Source organism: Dipodomys ordii, unplaced genomic scaffold, assembly GCF_000151885.1.
Source record: "Dipodomys ordii isolate 6190 unplaced genomic scaffold, Dord_2.0 Scaffold77, whole genome shotgun sequence".
Lineage (NCBI taxonomy): Eukaryota > Metazoa > Chordata > Mammalia > Rodentia > Heteromyidae > Dipodomys > Dipodomys ordii.
The window spans coordinates 5,278,065-5,303,092 of NW_012267293.1; the positions used below are offsets into that span (position 1 = coordinate 5,278,065).

A 25,028-nucleotide genomic window follows, 5' to 3' on the forward strand; every position below is an offset into this window, starting at 1 on the left:
AGTGGTAGAGCGCTTGCCTTGCATGCATGAGGCCCTGGGTTCAATTCCTCAGCACCACATAAGCAGAAAAAGCCAGAAGTGGTGCTGTGGCTCAAATGGTAGAGTGCTCACCTTGAGCTGAAGAGCTCAGGGCCAGTGCCCAGGCCCAGAGTTCAAGCCCAGGACCGGCAAAAAAAAATAATAATAACAACAACAACAAAAATTTTAAATCAAAAGTGGACATATTCTTAGGAGAGGAAAACAAGGGTGCAATGCCTACATGCATCTGATTATATAAAATAGCATTTATCAAAATGAACTCCAGGAAATAAAAATGAAGTTTTTTCTTTGTTGCTGCTTTTTTTCTTTTTGTCTTGCCTGTTCATGTATCTGTCTTTGGAAAGGTAAGGCCGGGGGCACAGAAATGGAGGGACAAAGGCTAAACAAATGCAGCAGTGATACGCACTGGACACTATGTTGAAAATGAACTATACAACTTGTGGAGGGAAAAACAGGGAGGGGAGACAGGGGGGACATTGCCCAAAAAGAAATGCACTCTTTACCTGACTTATGTAACTGTAACCCCTCTGTGTATCACCTTTATAGGAACAACAAACACAGATAATAAAAAAATTCAAAACCCAAAATTTTAAATTCCTGTGTTATACAACTCAGTGATGGGCAGACACTCTCAGACAGTCCCACATTAGCACCAGCTGTGCTGAAATTGCAGGATCTGCTAAGTTTCCTTGCTGCTCGTTTTGTGAAAATCTGCCTTACCTCGGGGAAAAAAAAAAAAAGTGCCCAAAAAGCAAGGTAAGAGTTATGGCAAATCTCTCAAGCCAAAAAGACCATGTAACACATTTCAGTAATAAGGGTTCAGATATGTACAATCACGGTATGTATTTGGCAGATGTTGAGTGCTTTGTAGGAAAACTGAATTAGGCATCTGCTATATTTGAGATAAGCAATAGCAAGAACCAAGATCTAGGTTTGGTGAGCAGTAGTAACTGTGTGCTACAGTGATTCTGTATCCATAATGTAGCCAACTTCATGCAGCTCAGGTGATGACTGATCAGACACACATAGGGTACAGGTAAATTTGAATAATTCAGAATTCTGAGTTTATCATCCTGAGCATTCATGGTTTTTCCTCAATAGCTATCTCCTATCCACAGACATCAATGGTATAGTGTATGACACAGCTCATGTAACTTACAGTCTGGTGGTTACATCCTATGAAGTTATCACTAGCGTTTTACAGATACTGAACCAGTGCTCCTAAACAAACTATGAAATACGTACACAGAGCTCATGTAAATCAGTCTTAAATCCTGAAAACAACGCATGCTAATAGATTCCATCTTCTTTATTTTATAAAAGGGAAAATGAGGCTGAGAAATAACTTCCCTGAGACTGTGCCACCAATAGGTGCCAGAACTTTGGACTCAGACCCTAATCCAACTGAACCCAGAGAGCTGGAGCTTCTTGATATGCCCACCCCACCCCACCCTCGGGTCATTTCTGTATGAGGCAGAGTGTCATCTGATTCCAGTTCAACTAGGTATGTGCATCCTGGCCACTTATGGTTTTCAACAGCAGAAAATGTCAGCACTGTGAGAATGGCTGTACCATGACATGCACAGGTGGACACTCACATGGAGAACTCAGTCCAGAGCCACCAGAGTGTGCCATTCGCATGGATCAAGACATAATACATTCCTGGCACCCATTTTTAAGAAGCCAACTCTGGAGCACACGTGCATTTTTAAGATTTACCATGATCTGGCACCATAAGGACACAGGCAAAGTTCATAGCTCAGCACCCCAGACAACATTAACACTCAAAGCCAGCTCATCCACAGTACCTCTTCCTACCCACTCTTCCCTAGTAACCACAAGAGCTTTGGAAAGCAAAAACTTTTCTACCACCATGTGCCACATCAGATAAACTTGGGCTAAGGTAATTACTGAGAACTCCTTCTTTACTTAAGTGGCTGACACAGTGGTATTTCCTTCCATCCTAAATCTGAACAGACTCCAGTGTGATACACAGCTGCATTGGCCTAATATATGTGCCCAGAGGCCCCAAGCTCACAGGGTCACACTCTACCCACAAAGCCATGTGTCTGGCAGGAAGGAGAGACAGACGCTGAGCAGACTCACCTGATCGTTTTCGTACTTTATCTGGCAAGCCGACGCATATCGGTCACAGCCCCGGACAGGATTGAGGGGCCGACACACGTTGATGTAATACTTCCTCCATGTGACATGTTCCCGGGCGTTGTCCATGGCATACCAGTTCCCTCCATGGCTACCTTCAGACTTCACGAGACTAAAATTTCAAAGCAGAATATGCTTTTAACTTTTCATACTGGTAACCAGTAAAGAAATAAAGGCACCAAGGTAAGCACATCACAGAAGTGCTCAGGACACTGGCCCTTCACACACCCTCCCACCTTGCAGCAAGCCATGGTTTTAATGAAGGTACAGACGAAGCCTCCTCATGGTAAAGAACAGTTGCTATCACAAACACTGCCACACCAGGCCTGTGATGCCCTCTCTGTCCACCTCTCCATCCTGACCCAGCTCTCCCAGCACCAATGCAATCCCCATCAACATCAAGCACATGCCCACCACATCGCACCAAGGACCAGGACCGGCTGACTTTGCTCACCTGGAGAGATCATATTGCTCCATAGTGGAGGGGTCAGTCACCACACACTCCAGGGGCTCCTCCGGGCAGGCATAACTGGTATACCACCGGAAGTTGTAGGTAGAGTTATCCTCTTCCTAAGGGTGACAAGGAAGAAACAGGAACAAGTGGACTAGTTAGTCTGCATCCAGAGTGTCCCTCAGAGGCCCACATAGTAAAGTCTTGGTCTCCCTCTCAGTGCCACTGGGACAGGGTGGAGCCTTTAGGAGATGGAGCAGAGGTGAGAGGTCTTTAAGTCACTGGAGATGTGTTCCAGAGCCAAGTGACCCAAGCCTCTCCCCAGCTCTCTGCTGCCCTTCCTGGCCATGAAAGGAAAGTTCCCCACCATCACGTGCTGCCCTGCTGTGCTGCCTCTCCAGAGCCAATCACAGAATGAAGCCGCCAACACAGAGGCAAATCAACCTTCTGTAAGCATTGATTACCTCAAGCAGAGGTGTTATATATAAAATAGTGGCAGAGAGCTGGCTAACAGAGCAGAGAAAAAAGGAAACTGCTAAAAAAAAAAAAAAGAAAAGAAACAGCATTCAAGCCAGGCGCCGGTGGCTCACGCCTGTAATCCTAGCTACTCAGGAGGCTGAGATCTGAGACTCATGGTTCAAAGCCAGCCTGGGCAGGAAAGTCTGTGAGACTCTTATCTCCAATAAACCACCAGAAAACTGGAAGTGGCGTTGTGGCTCAAGCGGTAGAGCGCTAGCCTTGAGCTGAAGAGCACAGGGACAGCGCCTAAACCCAGAGTTCAAGCCCCACAACCGACCAAAAAAAAAAAAAGAAAAAGAAACAGCATTCAAAAAGGAACAAAGACATCATGTTAGATGAGAATTGCCTGACAGGAGGTTTACTTTCTCCATTTCCTCTCACTGTACTGAAAACAAATTAAGATGGCAATGTGGTCTTGATTAGGTGGAAATAGAAGATGATTTTCTATGCTTTTATTTTGCACCCAGTATCAACAGGTCTGTGGACTCCACAGAGGTGTACAGCCCTTCAAATAACAGTGTAACAGTAACAAATAAGCACTGCACATGCACCCAGGAAAAACTAAGGGGAATAAGTAAAGTAATGATTTGTCCCCCCACCAAAAAAAAAAAAAAAAACAATCAGACTAAATCATAGCTCTGCTTCTAAATAAGGGTTCCACACCAAGCCCGTCTATACCCGGGTGAAACCGTGCTGTCCCATCCCTACCTGATATTCGGGAAAGCCCACTCCAGCATCGCGGTCACAAAGGAAAGTGATGAGTGTGGCTCTCGGTGTGTGCTTTTCGTTGTTATAGGGGGTGCCATCCCTGTAGTTCAACTGGATCATCCCATCATAGTACGAAAGCTTCGCATTGCTCAGCCCCAAGTTCCAAGATTTCCTATCACTGAAATAACACACAGCGGTCTCTCAGGAAACCCCCAGTGCAAAGCTCTCCAAGGACACATGTGGCGAGAAGCGCCACTAAGTTGGGGGGTCCTGGGGATGCACCCACAAATGGCCAAGACCTGGGCTACAGCCCATAGGGATCCCACAGAAAGATCTCTAACTGCAGGGGAAGAGGGCTTTCTGCACTCGCCGCCAGGACCCAAACCTTCTCCCCACACTGCTGGCTTCACCAATGACTCACTTTATTAACCTGATGCTATACAGCTGAACAAATACATGAACACTCAAGAACTGAAAAGCACAAAACACGGAAGTGGAGAACCCTGACCACCTCCTCGCTCTCGAGCACATGGTTTGCTTCTTCTCCAGGAAGTTAAACTCCTGGCATCCTGAAATTGTCTAGCTATGTCTTTTCAGTGTTAGCCATGATGTTAGGAGAGAACATAGCTACCCCTGAATGAAATACATGGGAGCACATGCTGAAGACCAAACTCACAGTGAGAAGTCACTTGCCTTTTGGCTACCTGGCAGGCCCCAGAGTCTGCCTGACATGACTCCACAGACACCGCACCACAAACATTTATATAGAAGTCGTATTTCTCTGTGTCAACTCTGTAGGCACCGTTTTTCTTTGTGAGAGGTGACAAATCAAAAGAAAACCCTAAGAATAAAAATAACACAAGAATATAAGGCCAGTCAAAACTCAGTCAATTCTTCCTAGGGCAGGAGACACTGAAAGGGAAGAAGTCAACACTCCCTCCCACCCCCCACCTCCCGCGTACGGGGGCAGTGACTAGCATTTCCCCTGAAGAGGGAGTCAACACCACAGTCCTGTATTCTACTCCATTAACCTGCAGCCCTACTCAAAACCCCATAAACTTCCCATATGTGTAAGTCAGATAAGCACTGTCCAACAGCCTTCTTGTAAAGGCTAAGTAAGTTTCTGGGCTAAGGGCCAGAGCCTTTCAAGCATGAGTCAAACCCTTGGGCAGTGTTCTGGCATATCCAATCACACATGCACTGAAGATGGGATCTTTAATAGATCTTTAATAAACACTGGGTGTTTGGAATTAACAGCATTATCTACATCACTAAGGCACTCACAGAAAGGGTTTAGGGAAAAAACCCTCTGTTGATCTAAGGCACCGCAGAGGCACTACAGACACCCACCTGCCTGGGCATCCACAACCGTGCAGTTCTCGCCTTCTGTCTTCGACCGTACACAGGCAGCAGCGGTGTACCACTCGAACTCGTAAAAGCAACCACTATCCTCCGAAGTCCTCAACACTGGAGCACTTTCTAGATCACCTGCAGATGAGGGGGGAAAAAAACCAGTCACTAATCTGTTCTGAAAAACCTTCCCTTACTCTTGCTCTGTTACATTCATCCACTTGAGGATGGCTGGAAGGGGGTGTGACACACGGAGGGTCAGTCTTTTGATTCAGGCGACAGGAGGCGCCTGAGCGGCTGGATTCATAGGCAGAAGGCAGCTGGAGGCTACCAGCATCAGGGGGGGGGGGGGGGGGGTAGAGTGTTTAATAGGCACCAAGTACCAATTTGGAAAGACACGTTGTAGAGATACATGATGGCGGTGGGTGCAAAAGAAAGGGAATGATGTACTTAAAGTCACCAAACTACACTTGAACATGATGATTAGGATGGCAAATTTCTGTAATAAATACTTTCCCACAGTTTTAAAAAGTGATTAAAATGGTAAATGTTCTGCTCTGTATACTTAACCACAATACAACGAACAAGTAAAAATAGTCCTAACCTTTGGCTTCTCCCACAGCTGGGAATGTATTTAAAGGAAATAGTTCAGTGGGAGGTGGAGAGAGGATATGCAGTTAGAATTCCCAATCCTGGAAACGTTACCAATCCAACAATAGGGAAAACATTTAAACACAGTAAAGCTATACCACGTCATCAAGAAAATCCCTAACAACTAGAAATAGAACTGTGAAGCACAGTGCTCATTACAAGGAGTATTAAAATGCGAGATTGAAAGCGAGACCACGACCCAGTAGAAACAAGAATACTGTACTCCTAAAGAAAGGTGAAAGGAAGCACAGAGGGAAAACCAGGGATTGATCTAGGAATACTACATAATGCTTTTTTCTACTGTGATCCTGGGGAAATTGTGTTTTCTGCAAAATGGGTCTCTTCCTCCACACAGCTATTTTCATGTAATACTGGACATAAACTTTCTTGACAAACAGTAATTTACAATACTATTGGTTGTTTACATTCTTGATTTCTCTGTTAAAACTCCAGATATCAAAACAAACAAATTGAGGGTGGTGTTTTGTTTTCTGTTGTTTTTATTTCCTTATTTGGGATTTAAAGCATGACATTCCCAGGTACCAATTAAAGTTTAATAGTCGGAGCTTGTGCTGCTAAATACTTTTCTGAGGCTAATTCATGCTTCACGCCTAGTTTACAGTCTGGAGTCTACAGATCTTGAGAAAGCAGTTTATTTTGTGTCACCAGATATTAGAAAATATTTCTGTAGTCGAACAAATGTGTAAACAGATGTTAAAGGCCAAATCAAAAAAAAACAATCTATGATTTCCCTGCGCTACTGAGTCTGTATCAGTCCTAAGAACAGAACACTGTGTGTGAGATACGCAACTTTGCTTGGTAAAGCATAACTCCCTGTTGATTCCATATGGCTTCTCCATTTGTGGCACAAGTCCAACTGACCTGCCTCTAGAGCCTGAAGTGCTGCGCCCTGCTGCTCTCTATGCACTCATCTCTGTGTAGATGCGTGGGGAGCTGAGAAATAGGAAGGAGCAGTGCCCTCGTGTGCCTGGCGGGAGTCACCGTCACACGGCGTTCTTCCGTAACGTTTACCTGGCTTGCACACAAGCGTGATGTTGGTTGTTATTTTTTTGCCATCAGCACAATCATCACCATCTGAATAAGAGAGCCGCATGTTTCCTTTCTCTTTTGTAGGAGAAGAGACAAATTTTCCCAGGTTTTTGCTTCCAGTCTTATCTGGAAAAAGAAACAAAGTGGGGAGGGGGCATGGGTGGTGGAAGACACAGAGGGAAAACTCATCATGACATGAACAAAGAACTACAAATGAGACAAAACCCAGCAGGTGCATCATGGCTCCTTCTCCTGCCCACCTAACCTGGCTGTGACAGAAGCAGTTTTCCTTGGGTAGTTAACAGTGACATAAGAACTCCAAGGACATATGAGGCCTGTCTCTGGGCCTTGGCCAACATCAGGTGGGCCTGGTCAACCTTAGGGGAGCACAGCAAAGGTTGGGTTTTGTTCTTGATGAAGCAGAAACTTACTAAACCTGTCTGATGATCCACACAGATGGCCACTGAATTCTTGATTCAGTTGCTTTCCAAATTCCCTTCTTAACACGTGCCATGCTGGTACCTGCTTTTAAAGAATGTACCACTGGTTCTAAACAGAGGTAATTCCTCAAACCCATCAGGGCCTCATAATTCTTTCTCAAATGTTTCTAGTAGATTCTCACCATCTGGCATCTTCAGGGTGATGAATGCCAAAGCCACTGAACCTCTCTCAGACTGAGCTGCCTCTGTGTCACAGCTACAGGACCAAAACAACGGCACAGCTTCTGCTAAAAGCTAACTTTACACAGGCACTGGCCACCGGTCGTGTGTCTTCCAGCATGGTTCTTTCTGTCCCCAGTTATGGCTGCGGCCAACATCAGGTGGCCCTGGTCAACCTTAGGATCACAGACGTTAACAGCAGCCATGGACAAGTTGTGCGAATCCAGAAAAAGGAGGCCCAGAACCACAGGAGGCTCCCTACGTCACTCCACAGAGAAGGCGGACTCCACCCTCCCCTGCCTTGGGGACAGGGTCATTCCCGTCTGCCTCCGGCTACAACTCACCCACGGCGCACACTGCTGCATCCTCAGGACAGCTTCTGGCCTTGCCCTCCCGCAGCACTCGGTGACAGACATTAATGAAAAAATACTTCTTTTCTGTTTCTGTCTGGCTTCCATCCACAGCCTCCCAGTTCTGCTCTGATTCTGTAACCAGAAATAGAAGTTCCTTAACAATGAGTTCTTTCCCTGTGGGTCACACTGTAAGTGGTGACTGAGCCAAAGGTCCTGAGCCCTCGACCAGGAAATCCTGGCACCTGAGTTTCTGAAAAGGCCTAAAGACAGAGTGACAAAGTCCCAGCTTCTTCACTGAAGGCAACCAGAACCAGCCCTGCCCTGACAGACTTACTATGAGTCCCAGATCTCACAGCATGAAATCAGAGACCGAAAGCCACATCAGAAAGCCAGTCCCTGTCTTAACACCAAGCCAGTGGCTCAATGCACAGAGCTTCAGGTCCAGCCAAGGCTTGTGCTGAGAAACCTATGGCTTCTTAGGCACATGCCAGCTGTGAGCAAAACACAGGCTTAGAGCCACAGAAGGTAAGCAGGGCATGTATGGCGGAAGGCTAAGGCCCACTGGAGAGAACAGATGCTGATTGGTATCAAGAGAATATATGCCATAGGCTGAGGACATGCAGGGACGACAAGCAAGGGATGATGCAAAGCATAAGTGTCATCCTACAAACAGGCGTGGGTGGCCAGACTGGAACTGTACGGAAGGGAAGACAGAGCTAAAGGCACATTCCTACTGAATCATGTTTGCAGGCAGGGCATTCAGAAGGCAAAAACCGCAGCTGGCCAGTGCTGACCCGGTGCTTTTGGGAGAACTACACGGCTACTCCCTGCTGAAAGCCTGAAGAAATGCCACAGGACAGGGTGGGCACCAATAGCTTCCCCTAAGTTTCTAAACACAAAGCACAAGAAATGATACCCAGGAAGTCCAGGAAGTTCTCATTAAACTCTAAGATGGGCCATGGTAACTCAATCAGAAAATGACAATGTGCGTCTCAGTACACCTCTCAATTCAGTGTTCCTTCCAATGTGTATTGTCATAAGAAAGCAGAGAAAAAGGGCCATGACACAATTAGATGCCGTCTATAACCAGTGGCAGTACTAAACTACTCAGGGGCAGCTGTCCTATGAACCCGGGGCAAGGTGCACGTAGGGTGTAATACGATACCTGAGTGGCGGGCCAGCACAGACAGGTCGTAGCGCTTCTTCCCGTCACTGGAACCGCAGAGGAGGTCTTCCTTCTCTTTGACACAGGCGTACGTCGTGTCCCATGTGAAGAAGTAGGTGCAGTCTACCTCCCCTGTGAATACAGGTCCTCCTCTCCCTTCATTACCTGAACAACGGTAAGAGGAAAAGAACTTCTGCGTGACTCAAACCAACAGAAGGGCTGAGAAGCAAGGAAAGAAACCAATACCAAGCCCAATGCCATGTGTCCAGTGAACATTCATGCCTGGAGACCCTAGAGACATAGGATCGGGGATTAGAGTGACGATCATCAAGCTCCAGACACTCACACATAGCCCTGGCTCGAAGCCTACATCCCTTTCATCTTGGTAAAGCAGCACCATGCGGGCCTCACAGAAAGCTGTTTACAATGCACCAAAGAGATGCAAAGAGAACAAGAGGCACATGGCCAACAGCAACCTCTGCTGCTCCAGACTGCAAGAAAAGAGGCTCGACAAGGTCTCTGAGTGAGACTGGAGGTCCAGTTCCCAGAGTGTCCTGGACTGATGAAATGATCGTGAATAAGACCAAGTTTCCCGGGGCTCAGGCCTTCAACAGTAGTGACAAGACAGAGCTCTCCTACAGCAGTTCCAGCTGAATTGTAATAGAATGCTATACCAAACCTGCCAGGCCACAGACACAGCTGGGTGCTACCAACGTCCCTGTGTCCCCACCAGTACACGGGGCTGTAATGTCCCTGGTCACTGGGATCAACAGTTACTCCTCCAGCACCACCCACAGATTCCCCACCTGCTCACCAGGGCCAGGCAGCAGCTCCCCTCCTTCCCAAAGCCGGGATCTGCAGCCAGGTTCCGCGCAGCTCACCGCCTGGAAGCCCACCCCACCCTTGCCTTGCCAGTGGTGGCCGCGGGCAGAGGAATCCCCATTTTTCAACCATGAACTGTTTCCTCATCTTTGCCTGGACCTCACACCTGTCTGTTTTCCTCAGTGAGGTTTGGTGTCCTGAGCTGTCTCATGGTCTAAGGAAAGGAGAAGGTTGTGTTCCAAGGGCAAAGTTATAATTTCTACTCAACGCTGCATTCTACAACTTTTCTAACAATGGCTAAGTGGTGCTTTCAACCATATCAAGGCCAGCTGTGCTGAGACAGACCGTGAAACTTCCACCTATTAGCAGATTATCCTCAAAGCCCAAAGGCGTAAGGATGATTTTAGCCTCACCATATGGATTTAGAATGGCTAAATAACTCACCTGTGGTGAGAAAGGAGGGGGAGCCAAAATCAAACCCTTACGGTGTGGTCCAAGACCCAAGCTTAAAACCACAAGGCAAGACCTCCCCATTGTAAGGGTGGGAGAGGGGGAGCGTCTCTTTTATAATGTGTTTCCAGGTGGCTGGTTGGTTTTGTATTTCATAACTACCTTCAGCCTCAAGAGAAGTATGACTCTTGCGTCCTTTCCTGGGCAAAGTCCAGGGCTCAGCAGCACTGCTCTCTCTAGGTGGACCTCTGCACGGCACTAGCTCAGTAGCTCTGTCACTTGTCTCTTTCCAACTTGCCCTCAGCTTCCCCGTGGTTGAATCCAGCATGAGATTCACAGCTTAAGTCAGCTAAGCAGATCACAAATGGAAAAGCTTAGTTTCTATAATCTAAGCATCCACAGGGTTTCTTTATCAGATAAGTTCATGTTACAATTGTTCTGCAGCCAGAAATAGTTCTAGAACTCTTCCAATTTACCTGATTCTGCACCTGAACGAAACCATCTGCAGGGACGCATGCTGTCTTCTTAGGCTTCAAAGGAGCTGAGCAGAATGGAATGAGGCCACTCTCACCAACATTTAAGTATGGTGGCTCTGTCCTCTTTCTTCCTGGAGTCTGAGGGTCTTGTGCACTCATCAACATGACCAGTGGGAGCTTTTCCCCATCTCTGCCTCATGCACGGCCCCAAAGACACCAGCCTGGCTCCCAGGCTCCATTTTATGACAGTACACATGTACGTGGGCTCCTATGTTCTGGGTCTTGTGACTAGCAAAAGAGGAAGGGACTTTTCTAATGAAATCACAGAGCTCTCTGCCAAGGAGCAGGGGCAGCATTCATTCCTCCAGTCCTCTGTATCAAAGACAATGCTGCTTTTGACCAAATCACCTCATTTTCTGGCTAGGTACACTGTGAAACTCCACTTTCCAGTTTCCTCAGCCTGTAAAGTCAAATGATTCAATTCTTGCCCCATTGTTTAAAAGACAATGCTATTCCAAGTCAGCATAGACTTTGGTTGATAGAAGTACAAAAGTACAGAAAAGGCAGGATTCCTTGAACGACCACATGGAGTGGAGCACCCACCAGATCCCGGCCCCAGCAACCCACACTATGCATGCTCCGAGCAAGCTAGAGTTGTGGGTGGGTTCTTCTTTTAGCCTATCCTAATATACTCTACTGTTCCCAAAATTTATCCCAAGTTCTTTTTGGACAGGATCATGAAAAATAAGGCCATACTTTACAGCAAACTAGATTATTGAAACAAACAGCAAAAAACTATCAAGGTCCAAATGATGTATGTATGTACCTTTGAGTCTTGACAACGTATGAGTCTGAAATACAACTTTAATATACTATATTATGTTTATCACAGAGCCAGTTTCCCATTCATATTTAATAACACACTACTAGTACACTTACCCAATAAATACAAACTCTGCCAAAAAAACTTCCATCTGAAAATTCTAAATTTAAACTTGAATAAAATAGTAAAATAGGGCTGAGAAATGTGTTTTAGTGGTAGAGTACTTGCCTAGCATGCATGAAGCCCTGAGTTTAATTCCTCAGTACAAAATATGCAGAAAAATGCCAGAAGTGATGCTGTAGCTCAAGTGGTAGAGTGCTAGCCTTGAGCAAAAAAGAAGCTCAGGGGCAGTGCCCAGGCCCTGAGTTTAAACCCCAGGACAGGCAAAAAAGAAAAAAGTAAAATAATATTATAGTAACTAGTACGTTCAGAAGTTTAGAGTGCTGAATCACAGAGCAGAAAGGGGTTAGGATTAGTTTCCTATCAACCCCTGCCTGAGAGGAAGCTCAATACTCACATGGGGGCTGGGAAGGTGGCTCAGTGGTAAAGTGCTTGCCTTGCATGCATGAGGCCCTGGGTTCGATTCCTCAACACCACATAAGCAGAAAAGGCCAGAAGTGGCACTGTAGCTCTAATGGTAGCACGCTAGCCTAGAGCTGAAGAGCTGAGGGACAGCACCCAGGCCCAGAGTTCAGCCCCCATGACCAACCAAAAAAAAAAAAAAAATTTCATATGGACGTTTTCTCTGGGTGAGCCTCTGTTCCAGCCACAATGAGACCAGCACAGTAACACACTCAGTGCTTATCAGGTTCTGCAAGGGAGCCGAGGTCACATCTATGGCTCGAGCCATAGATGACATAGGGTGTACAGGAAGTGAGCATGGGAAAACAATGCTTGTTAAGAGAAGTGGCCATATAAATGCCACTGCTCTACACGTCTAGAAACTTCCATAATGAAAAGGAAAAACCGCCTCTGGAATGGTTCAAACCTTAAGTGGTGGCTACAGCTTTCTGGGAGTAATGGTTCACTGTCCACAGCCTGCCTGTTTCCTTCGTGTCCCAGTCAGGCCCCCCTCATCCCTCTGCTGCCGCTGGGTCAGTCACCATTCCGTTTGCCAACCCCCAGATGAGACTGGCACAGCGCAGTTGTTAGCAGACCCTCAGCAGACAGGGCCACAGGAAGCCAGGACAGGCCCAGGTCAGGATGAAACAACAGGGCTCAGACCACAGAAGCCAAGTGATAGTGTGGCAGCCTGGCAGGCGTCTAGCAGGGCTGGGTCCCCGCCCGGCACCCAACAGCAGTGCCCACTGGGTCATGAGTGAGGAAGGCAGAACTCAGAGTTCGGAGGTGGTCTCCCATTAAGGGAGAATGGTGGAGAACCCGAGGAAGGAGACTGTATAGTCCAACCAAATGAAGGAGGGGAGCACTTGCCACCCAGACTGAGAATGCTGGGGAATTCATGCCACTTCCAGACAGAGCCAGTTCCAACGTGGTACAAGCTTCTCCACACTGCTCCACTCAGCTTTGCAGGCTCACACTCAGCCTTGTCTTATCAGCCAATCCCTGACCTGCTCCCAGCTACCCAAGTCTATGCCTTTGAAGGCCTGGACCTGGCCCCTGCAACCAGCCAGGCACCTGGCTAGCTGCTCCTTTAGGCTGCCCTGCAGCCAGCCTACTGACCTCAGGCCTCCCTCTGGGTAAAGGGCAACACAGAGCAAAAGCTTCAGCCACCACAGTCTTATCTCCCATCTGTTTACAGAATGCCTGAAGGCCATCTGCCTCCACAACCCCTCAGGCCTTCCAGGGCCTTAGCAAACAGGTACTAAAAAAATGTAGATGAGAGAGTGATAAGGAAGAGCCAGGCCGCCAGCTCCAAAGACAGAGGGAGTCCACACAGGCTTCTTCCTGAGGACTGAGCAGTACCAGCAGACCCTGCCAACTGCCAACCAGAGCCTGCAAGGTCACACGTAGCCCGCGGGTACCCCGACTCTGGCTGAGCTGCCTCAGCCCATTCTGCACTTGGTGCAGTCATACGGCCTCTCCCAGATCACAATGAGTTGTGTAGGAAAGACCAAACTGCCCAAGCTCTGCCAGAGGAACACACAAAACAAACAGCAGCTCCAGAGAGACCCTCAGGAGAGGCAGCCGCCTGTGCCTGAGCCCCATGGAACACAGACAAGGCTGAAAGCTCGCTGAAAGCTCCCAAGGAGAGGCCTTCAGAAGCACATCAGCAGGGCCAGGGCACAGCCTGGGACCCAGGAACAGAGCAGGTTTCTGGTGCCGAGGAACCCAGTCGCCTCTCAACAGTGGCCATGTGTGTGGGAAATCTTCAAGCGAGTACCTTGATGCCTCAGAGCCACTTCTAATCACCATGTCTTCAATCAGCATTTTCCAGGACATCTTGCAACCCTCAAGTCTAAACATTACCACAGAGCCATCACTTTGCAAAGACAGGTTAGTTCGAAAATCATGGCATACAGCAAACCCTGGCTGGGTCGCTGCTGTACCACACGGGCCTAAAGCCACCAGCCTCATGAACCATAAACTTTTCTTGTAAAATGAAAGGGGGGGGAGGGAGGGAGAGAAGAAAAGATGGGAGAGAAGGAGATAGGAGATAGGAGAGAGGAGAGAGGAATGAGGGGAGAGGGAGGAGGAAGGAGGAGAGAGAGGGAGGAAAAGGAGAGGGGAGAGAAGGAAATCAAATGATGGCATGAAGGAAGGTACACCAGAGAAGCAAAGTCGCCTCTGCCAGATCTGCCCTGGCTGGAGCTGTGCAGAAGAATTCAAGGCAGAAACTCTCCTAGCCAGCAGGGCTAGACCTGTTCCCAAGACAAACACACAGCAGAGGAAAATAGAAACAAGATGTATGTGCTGTGGAAGGAGTGAGGGCTAGTGAGGAGCTCTTATGCCAACAGAAAAACTCAGTCTAAGGACTAGAGATGGCCAAGTCCAAAGGAGAACATCAGACTGCTTCATTCTGCATTCTACTTTCAATAAAATGCACATACATGCATACAAACACACACACACACACACACACACACACACACACACACCCTCAACACAGGGTATAGGGGTTCAGGTCCAGCACACACTCACCTGCAGTCTTATTGCACTCGAAGTTTATGACACTCATCCGCTGAAAGCCAGAGCTGCATTCATCGCCTCCAAAATATATCAAGGTGAGGTCTCCATCTGAGTACCTAGATTTGTGTGCATATACATACAAATGGAGTTTGTTGAACCAAGATAGAAACTTCAAGTTTTACAAACTGCTTATGAACCCTTCTGCATGCTGGCACAAAACAGCAAACTCTCAAGGTAGCTGGGCAAATGTTGTAAGGAAACATGTCTCCAATGTCCAGCGCCGTCATCCAGAGTGCCAGCAGAGCGGCCAGGAGGAGGGCGCTCCTGCTCTCCATTTGGGATTTCATACAAAGTAAACAAATGCCGTGGAACCAGACATCCCTTCTAGCAGCTGTCCAAAGCACCTCCTACCTCAACGGTCCTGGACAACAATAAACCTCTACAATGCTCTCTGATGGAATTAACAAGTTAGGTCACAAGAACTGCACTGAGGAGCTATTTTCAACTTGTATATATAGCTAACAGGGTTTCAGGTTCTCAAAATGCCCAAAGAAAATCAAGATTCCTCACAAATATAAGCTTTAAATACAAGAACTTAAAGCACCATCCATGCATGGAAAAAAACAAGCGTGAGGCCCTGACTTTAAGCTCCAGTACCAGCAGCTAAATAAATAAATAGATAAATAGGCCTTAGGGGAAAAATGCAAGAGTATGTCAACTGTAAACTACATAAATTTCCTACGGCATAGTTCCCTACAAACAATAGACTTATAAAATCAATGGTTCTAACAGACCCATTCTTATAAAACCAGGAAAAGCAGCCAGCTGTTTAGGAACAAATGTCAGCTTGCCCAAGTCATACCGGAAGGAGTGCTGGCCCGAACTTCCCGGTGCTCAGAGAGCCAAAGGAGGAATTTTGCACACACAACACAAGTGACAACCACGAGGCAGCGCTTACACACCGGAGGGTCTGGTTCTGGTGTCTTCCTGATATTTTGACTTGAGTAGAATCAGTCTTCTTCACTTGGCAAACTGCAGCCTCTTTGTTATTGCAGATCTGGACGTCAGTGTTTCCACACACACTCATGTAAAATGTGTATTCTTTTCCATCCGCAACATAGTACCCTACAGATGTGAGACACAAGAAGAGCTGGCTTCCATGGACAGGCACACACAGCGTGGCACTCCTGAAGGCAAACCTGACCCCTGTCTGCCAGTCCAGTGAGGCCCTGCCTCTCCCAGCCGGAAGCAAGGCAGAGTAGGGACCACGCACCGGTCTGCTGGGCAAGGGGTCTGAGGTCGATGGCGATGTCATGCTGCTCGCTGTTCAGGAGGCAGGTTCCGCTCTCCAGGTAGTCTCGGTGGCAGGCGTACTCGGTGATCCACTCAACCTCGTAGCGGCAATTGGACTTGGCAGTGAGCTTGGGAATGGTACCCTACCAGCGGCAAAAGGAGTGGACAAAGAGTTCTAAACAACATCTTAAATGCACGTGCCCAATGCTTTGGAAAGCTCACTGACAGATTAGGTTTTTTTATTTTTCTGTTCTTGGTTTTTGAATCAAACTTGACACAATGATTAAATGACTTATAGAAACTTACTTTTACCTTTTTTAAAACTTCTATCATATTTTAACTTTAATTTTTTTTCCATCTGACTTAGAACAACTGCCTCTACTTTCTCCCTCTACTTTTAACTCCCTACACAGCAACACTCACACTTCAGCCAGTGCAGGTATCCTGACGTGAGGGTCCCAGAGAATCATGACCCCACAGGCAGCCCGAGAGAGCCACTGCGGTCTTCTCCCGAACTGAGAGCCTCCCAGCGCCCTCCAGGACTCACCCCAAGGGCAAACACCAAAAGCCTCAACTGCAAAAACCACAAGATGGAGGAGTGAAGGCTTATGACTAAATGTGTCTTCACCCACAACAGCTTTATCCCGTTCTGTTTTGTGGTTTGTATAGTGTTATGGGGTTGTTTTGTTTTTTTTTTTTTAGGGTAGAGTTTTATTAAGCAACTCAGACTATCCTTGAATTCTTAACGTCTCCAGAGTGCTAGGGTTAAAAGCGTGTACCACCATGCTCAGCTCAGAGCAGCTTTGAGGGCAGGCACCACGTGACTGACACCTGGCCAGTCTTAGAAAGGGGTCACAGATGTCTCCCAGAGAAACCATGTCCCTTCTTTCCTTGGTATGCCTCCTACCCCATGTACATGGTCAGCCAGCACTGGTGGTACATGCCTGTAATCCAAGCCCTTGGAAGATCAGTCAGGACAATTCTGAGTTCTAGCCCACCATGGGTCTACAGTGAGACAGAATACTGTCTAGAATACACACACACTACCCAGTGTGAAGCAAGTAGCTCTCATAGTGAGCCCGAGATCAGAGCTCTCCAGGAAGCTTGCTTCATCTTCCCACCAAGTCCCAGGCCCTGCCCGCCTGCCTGAAACACGGATGTGTGTCACACGAGGGATTCGGGCTGAGCTTACAGCTTTGCCGCCACCCTGAGGAAAGCACTCACCTCCCTCCGCTCAGAAGGGCACAAAAACGTGATCGTCACCGCGGGGCTGTGGCCATCACAGAAGTCCAGCTGCCCTGGCCCTTCCCTCGCATAGCTCAGGACAAGCCTGTGGGAGCCGAACATGGAGAGAATCACAAACACATACAGCAGGTTCCAATTAACATCCTATCCTGAGCACGTACTGCATGGGGACGCAGGAGAGGACAGAAGAAACAAACTATAGCAGCGACAGCACAGAACAACTTCCATTTCCATTCTAGAAAACAGCTTAAAAGCAACCTATTGTTAAAAGTCAAATAAAATGGCCAGAGTATAAACTGAAAATACTTAAAAGACTAAGGGGAGCTGCTTGAGCTTTCAAAGAATACTTTCATAAATGACATAAAGCCGAGAGAGCAGAGCAGAGCAGAGCAGGCCAAGGGCACTACTGTCCCCAAGGCTGCAATCTTTTCCTCTTGAAACAACTTTGTGCAAGCCAAAAAGTTTACTCATAGGCTGCAAGCAGCCGGCCCAGCAGCACCAGCCAGGCTCTCCTGAGCACCCAGAGATCTCTGGCGAGGGCCTGCCAGGATGGGTCAGCACCAGTCAGAGGACCCCTGCCTTTGCTGTGGATATGCCCAGCATCCCATGCACCAAAACACAAGTGCTAAAAATAGATGCCCTGCCTCTTCTCCCCGTCCAGCACACATTGCTGCCCACATTTCATGGCCCACATTTCTCTAGAGCCCCGGCAGCCTGCCCAGATCTGAGTCATCGGCCTGTCACTCCCAACACTCGGCCTCATGGTCCACATGCCGCAGCAGTGGCCCCGAGGGGTCGGGGACTCTAAGAGTAAAAAGAAAGTTAGACAAGTGGGTTCTATACCAACAATTCTGGTGTCTTTCTAACAAGAAGACATGAGAGCAAGGACACAAAGGAAGACAAGAGACAAGACCCAGGACCGGCCACAGGAGAAAGCAACCCAGCTGACACCTTGTCTCAGACTTTTGTGACCTGACAGTGAGGAATAAAAGTTCTGTGGCTTAAGCCCCACAGTATGCAGCTTGAGCAAATTAATATGGATGGGTATATAGAAAATTCCAGCATTTTTAACTTAGGCCATGCTGCAGTGTCCTCTGCAGACAAAACAGCAGTGTGCACTGCACATCAGTCCTCACGCCTCCCCAACACAGCAGCAGCTCCAGACCACAGCCAAGCAAAGCAAGGCCTATGAGAGGCTCCAGGAGGGAGAAGAGGAAACCTGTTCAGGACATGATCACCTACACATAACAAAAGAAACCTTCTTCTCGCCAGAGGAGGCACAAAGCTGTCAAAGAAGCAACCGCTCTCCACTGGGAACTGGGGTGAACTGGGGTGCTCGTGCTCTGGACCTAAGCACAAGGTCGTCCTGGAGGACAACCAGCACACTGCCAGTCCTGTTTCCTGCCCTCTATGGAGGACATGACTGGTCCTAGGGAATGAAAGCCATGAGAAGCCCCCTGAGGGGAGATTACCTCCTAAAGCAAACAGAGGCCTGGGATGTGGCCTAGACCACCGTCTGCATTTACTCCCACGGGTACCATAGGACTAGAAAGTGAGCAACAAGAAAAGTCTGATGAGACTCAGTTGTCACCGATGGCCTTAAAAAAGCATATGGAAAGAAGCAAGTTCACAGACTGACCCCAAGCTCTTCTCTACAAGTCAGTTTAACCATTTTTATTAGCATGTATCAATTATGCAAGCAATTGGCTTCACTGTAAGATCTTCATCCCTGCATATAACATAGATTCTATTCACACGGACTCCAGTCACTCTCACCTGTCCTCCGGCTCCCAGCCCCTTCCTTGTCCCTAAACCAGCCCCTTGTTGATTGAAAATGCAAACCACAGTGGAGGTCGATGACTGACCTGTCCTTGCTCACCAGCTTCAGCCCATCCTTAGGCTGGCCCACGTCAAACCCCTCATTTCCTCTCAGCAGGCAGGCAGCAGTACCAGTAGGACAGGCATGCAGCTGTGGGCTCGAGCCCCGGAGGGAGTCTGGAAAACATCGCAGGTGACATTCAAGCAGATGTGTCAGATACAGTCCCCACGTGTATCCTGAGGTCCAGGGTCTTGCTAAACAAATGACTGGATTTTTAGTCAGTTAAGTGCACAACCTCCACCCAGAGGCCCAGGTGAGCCCTTCTAAAGCATTGGTGAGGAAATGTGAAGTACTGCTCTGCCTGACCATGATAGGCCCTAGTGGACAGATCAGACACAGACACACACACACAGAGACACACACACACAAAGACACACACACACAGTTTCTCTAACTTTGTTCTAGCCTCTTCTACTCACTTTGGTCTAGCCTATCTTGCTCCCACTCTCTGTCTCCCTCCCTCTCTCCCTCTTATACTTCTTGTCTAGCCGTACACTGATACAGTGGCTGGTGTGTGCTTTCACAGGCTGGAGGAGAGAGGACAGAAACACAGCAATGCATCCCGAATACACCAGACCTTTCAAACCACAGCAGGCGGCTATGGCAAGTGCAGCTGTGCTTCTCCCGACCCTTACATCTTAATGCACAGGCTCCCTGGCTGACTCACTCCATACCTCCTCCTACCTAGCCATATGCTCCACAAAAGGATCCAGAACCTCAAAACATGCCCAGCCACAGAAGTGGTGAAACTCTCCTGTGGGTGGGGGTTAGCCACCTCTTCCCGGGCAGAGGGAGAGGATGCCCCTGCCTCCTGCCATGGGGGTCACCTGCCAATAAGCAGGGCAGCAAACCTGTGGCCCACGTGATGGCCCCTTGGTCCCCCTCCCAGTGCCGCTGCGCCCAGGCCCTCAGGGTCACACCGCCTGGGTTCCCAAAGGCAAAGGAAAGGCATGTGCTTGCAAACAAAAGATGGACACCTGGCCACACAGCCCACTGTCCACGAAAGCAGCAGGGTCACATCCAAGGTCACTTCAGGGCAGAGGATGTGAATACAAAATGGGGAGCCAGGGAGATCAACACTACTCTGAGAACCAATGCAGCAAATTCAACCAAAACTGCTACTCATGGGAAAGAAAAAGTAATGTTTGTAAGACAATGGCCAGTGAATTCAGATAATCTTCAGGAGGATAAAAGACCAGAAATCTAAATGTTTTCCAAATCAAAACAGCCTGTTTCAGAAGTCAATATTCCATGAGAACTCAACTTTAACACCAACCTTGAATGACTGACCCACTGAAAATGAAGGGCAAAGGCTGTCCCTGACAAAGGGACCACACAAAAAATCTAAGTGAAGTTCGTCTCTGGCTAGTTTGGGGAGCCATTTAGGGGTATATTTATTATTGTAACTATTTAGAAATAAGTTCGACCTAACCAGTAACACGGCTGTCCACACAGAACGAAGACGGGAGAGGAAGGGCAGCCTTACGTGCCCCTCACCCATCACGCTCACCTATGTCTCTACACACGTTGATGAACAGGGAAGTGTCGGGATCAGAGTCATCCACCAGGTAGCCTCCGCTCAGCTTGATCAGCGGGTTTAAATCGTGTTTCTTCAACTCGGCGTCGAATGCATAGCAAGGCACCTGGGAGGGAAGGAGAAGAGAGAACCTTCCTTCATCACACACCCTGGGACTCATGGTCAGACAAGCTTGAGGCTGATACCACACAGCGCTGGGCTGTTCCCGTGGCCTTCCAGGCCATGGTGCCGAGGACTAAGGACGCGTGAAGAGGGTGGACAAGGGTGCCATCCTCCATGGTTTCTAGTGCTGTTCTCACCTACTCGAAGCTGCGCTTCTGCCCCTGCCTCCTCAGGGCACCACCCCTCTTCCCGCCTCTCCCGGTACAATACCAACCACTATGCTCATCTCTGAATCCCCCACTGCTACCCTCACATCTGTGCAACTTTAAGCTCAATTCCTTGATCCATCCCTATGCACCAACTCTTCTTCCTCACTCCCTGCTCTCCCTAGTGCCCTCCTGAATGCTAGCAGATGGGTGTCTGTCTCTTCCCCATCAAGGCCACACCTGCCAGGGGACTTTGACAGCTGCCAGACGAGGCTTATAGTTCAGGCTTCCAAGCCTTATCTGGTCTGAAGAACCAGCCATGTTTCCAACCATGGCCTGCCTTGGACAGCTAGCTCTGCCCCTTGCATCCTGGACCCCCAGCAGTACCTCGCAGCAGGTTCTTTCTCAAACATTCCTCAGCATCCCTCTGGCTCGCTAAACACAGGTCTCCACAGCAGGCCCGGGACACCTCACCCCCTTGTCTACGTACCCTTTGATGCCCTGGTGGAATGTGGCCTAAATCCCTACTGGTGACCCTAGCCCAAGAACTCTAGCTCTCACCTTTCCCTGTAACTCCTGCCTTGTGGAACCAACAGAACATCTGCGTTTATGAGCACAGACTCGAGACAGGGTGCTCAGGCTCAAGCTCTGTTGCTGAGCAACGATGGATGAGCAAACTACCTCAGTTTCCCCACGTATCAGAAGGAGAGGATGAGCTTCATGGTTTCTCAGGGCTGATGTACAGCACAGGCGGCTCTGCTGTCATTTGCTGTAACCACCATCACTCTCAGACACACAAAAGCAATTCTGGTTTAACATTTACAACTGGACTCTGATTTCTCCTCCAAACATGCTCTCACTCCAGTGTTCCCCACGTCAGCAAACGGGACAAGCATTCAACCAGATTCTCAGACAAAGACTGTGAGCTCTGGCATAGCCCCCCTTTCTTACATGCTACACGCACCCACTGGCAAGTCCCCGCAGTCCTGACTTCAAACTCCATCCTGGGCTCCCTTTCCCCCTCCTCCACCAGCCCCCCTCCCCCTCCAGTCCTCACGCCAGCTCCAGTGTCTCTAGCTACAGCAAGGCCACACCCTTAGCCTCCACCCAGTCTCTACAACCACAGGCTTCAGCTTTCAAAAGAGATGGGCCCACACCCCTCCTTGCACCTTCCCACTCTGCAGAGAATAGAAAGGAGGCCGGTCTGGTCCCACACTCAAGCCTCTTCCTCCTCTGCCCTCTGCTCACCCCACACAGCCTTGGCAACCTCCCACCGCAGCCCTGCCCTAGGAACCGACCCAGGCTGCCTGGACCCCTCCTTCACGTCCTTCAGGCCTCAGACAAAATGTCTCCATTTTCTGAGACCGCTTTGTGGCCTTTCTCAGCCTTCCATTGCTTCACAGCATGGACATGCCACGTGGTATCACACACTGCTATCTGGTCTGACCCCTCCCTGAAACAGGGCCTCCAGCCTGGAGACAGCCCTAACCAAGGCTTCAGAAAATGCCAGGTACAAAGCTGGAGCTTAGTCAGAATCTACTCAAGAAAATGCAGCAGCCACCTTTCCGCACTCTAATTTATGGCCATGTCTATGACAAATGGCTCTCTTAATGTGTCAAGGAACTCATTAGTGTCCTGAGACCCTGTACATGAAAACCTTTGCCTCATTGTGAAACAGAGCATTCAAGCCCAAAGATGCACCCAGAAGTAAAAGGCTCCACTTACCAAGAGAAAGAAAATCACTGATTAAATGACCTGTTTTAAGATACCCTAAGGAATACTCTCAAAATCCATGTTCCGGCAACCATTTCCAAGTAGTTGCCTTTATTTCCATGGAAACACTTCCTAAAATTTTCTCTTTTTGGTTTGATGCCATGCATAAGCCAGACTAAGTACAAAAGTTAACTGCTTAATAGTTAGCTTTCAAGTTTTCTTACAAAGATGCTATCAAATCTGCAGGCAGGCTTTAGCTTACTGACCTTATCCTTAGGCCTGATTCCAGAGATTTCTCAGAGAGCTAGGAGGGTCTATCTAACAACTTTACAGTTCTGCACAGCTTCAGAGCATGTAAACTCCGGCCTGCCAAACCCACAAAGCCATCTCCCACCACCCAACAAACTTCCCCAATCCAAAGGAATCCCTGATAAGGGAGGAGGTTGGCATGCAGAACCGCAGTGAAGGCCACATTCCCACAAAAGGCAAGGCCACATTCCCACAGAAGGCACGGAAAAGAAAAGGTGGTTATCTCTGCAGGCTAGCTGGTGTTCAGTGAAAGCAACCATATGTGTCTCTAATCCCACAAATCTAAAGTTTGTCATCCACAGAAAATCATGTGAGCCCATTCACTCATGAGGGGAATGAGTCAGCTGGCTGGTTAGGGAGAAGCCAAATACAAGCCTGAGACAGAAATGGAGACACTACGGCACGAGGCCAAGAATGAAAGGGAGGCGGGGAGGGGGGGAGCCGCCACTCTGGAAAGAACCTACTGCTTTGATTCTAGCTCATGCAAGGACTCTTCTCTTCGAGGATTCCAGGTGGGGGTGTCCATGCCCCCACTGCTGGCAGTACCACCCTTGTGCTGCCATGTCACTCCAGGAGAGGAGAGAAAACACCCCAACAGTGCTCCACAGAACTAGAGTGTGGGTGGCAAATAGCAGTCCAGGACGCCAGAGGAATGCCTCCTACTTCCTGCCCCACCGTGCAGGGCAAAGGAGACATTCACCAGCTTGGGAAAGGAACTGTCAGCGACATCCTATACACTGTGCTAACATAGACGCTGCACTGCATCTCGCCAGACTCTAGCAAGAACACAGCAAGCCAGCAACTTCCAGGTACCAAAGACATACACACAGTATTCTCAGGAAATAATTATAAGCCAATCACCAGTGGCTCACTCCTGTAATCCTAGCTACTCAGGAGATCCAGAAAACTGCAGTTCAAGGACAGAAAAGTCTGTGAGATTCCAGCTTCAAAATAATCAGCAAAAAGGCAGGCTGGCCGGCCAATGGCTCAGGCCTGTAATCCTAGCTACTCAAGGAGGCTAAGATCTAAGGATCATGGTTCAAAGACAGCACAGGCAGGAAAGTCCATGAGACTCTTATCTCCAATAAACTACTTAGAGAATGGGAAGTGGCACTATGGCTCAAGTGGTTGGTAGAATGCTAGCTTTGAGTTGAAGAGCTGAGGGACAGCGCCCAGACCCAGAGTTTAAGCCCCACAACCAACCAAAAAAAAAAAAAAAGAGCCAAGATTTATGTTTAAAACTCTCCCCAGAATTTATACAGCATAGGTGTAAATGGCACTGTCCAAAACTACCATAATCTCTGTCCATCTTTCTGAATTGGACACAGAGAAACAGGGCAAATATGACAAAGGAAGGTATGGAAAAGAAAAACACTTGAAGCTAAGCAGCTGAGACTTCTGGAGGTATTTTGGAGGATGAGGAGTGTTTTCCAAGTACATCAAGCATGAGTAATTTATTTTTTTTTACTGATCCTACTGAAGCCTATCCACAGTGCAGCCCGGGACTGCCCATGTCCCAACAGTCACTGTGCTCTCTGGTCCTTTCCCTCTAACAACTCTCCCAAGGGCAGAGGGCAATCGGGAATACGGCTGAGCCGGGGCCCCAGAAAGCAAGAACCAACTTAAAACTGGAAAGTGACAATGGGTTCAGTCAATAAAAACAGCATAGGAAAAGAGACAAATAATGAGGCAGTAACTCAGAACAAATTGCTAACACTTCTCCTGCTTCTTCAGATTAGCTTCTAAGAGAAATCAATCTTCGAGAAAAATACAAACTCTGGCTCCCTGTCCCCAAAGACCTTTCAGAACACTGGCTACACAAAGCAACCAAAGCCACAAGGAAAGGACTTCAGGCTGGACGAGACACATAGGTGTCCGTCACGTACGCCTGCATTTTTATAGCCCTGTAAAAACGTAAGCACCATTCTTAGTTCTGGGTCATGAGTGGGACAGGAGTTCTTACAGAAAACAAGTTGCC

General features: G+C 48.3%; 1 protein-coding gene across 1 annotated transcript in view; it reads right to left on the bottom strand.

The window, feature by feature from the left end:
• Igf2r (insulin-like growth factor 2 receptor) overlaps positions 1-25,028 on the bottom strand; it is a 76,650-nt gene that overhangs the window by 35,469 nt on the left and 16,153 nt on the right. The window contains exons 6-19 of the mRNA XM_013024527.1: positions 20,694-20,826; positions 19,170-19,299; positions 17,284-17,389; positions 16,040-16,202; positions 15,729-15,891; positions 14,779-14,882; positions 9,109-9,273; positions 7,935-8,075; positions 6,914-7,057; positions 5,231-5,368; positions 4,574-4,721; positions 3,881-4,058; positions 2,657-2,772; positions 2,146-2,314 (exon numbers count right to left, since the gene is read on the bottom strand). Coding sequence (XP_012879981.1) covers positions 2,146-2,314; positions 2,657-2,772; positions 3,881-4,058; positions 4,574-4,721; positions 5,231-5,368; positions 6,914-7,057; positions 7,935-8,075; positions 9,109-9,273; positions 14,779-14,882; positions 15,729-15,891; positions 16,040-16,202; positions 17,284-17,389; positions 19,170-19,299; positions 20,694-20,826 — 1,998 coding nt within the window. The remainder of the gene's footprint in view (positions 1-2,145; positions 2,315-2,656; positions 2,773-3,880; positions 4,059-4,573; positions 4,722-5,230; positions 5,369-6,913; positions 7,058-7,934; positions 8,076-9,108; positions 9,274-14,778; positions 14,883-15,728; positions 15,892-16,039; positions 16,203-17,283; positions 17,390-19,169; positions 19,300-20,693; positions 20,827-25,028) is intronic.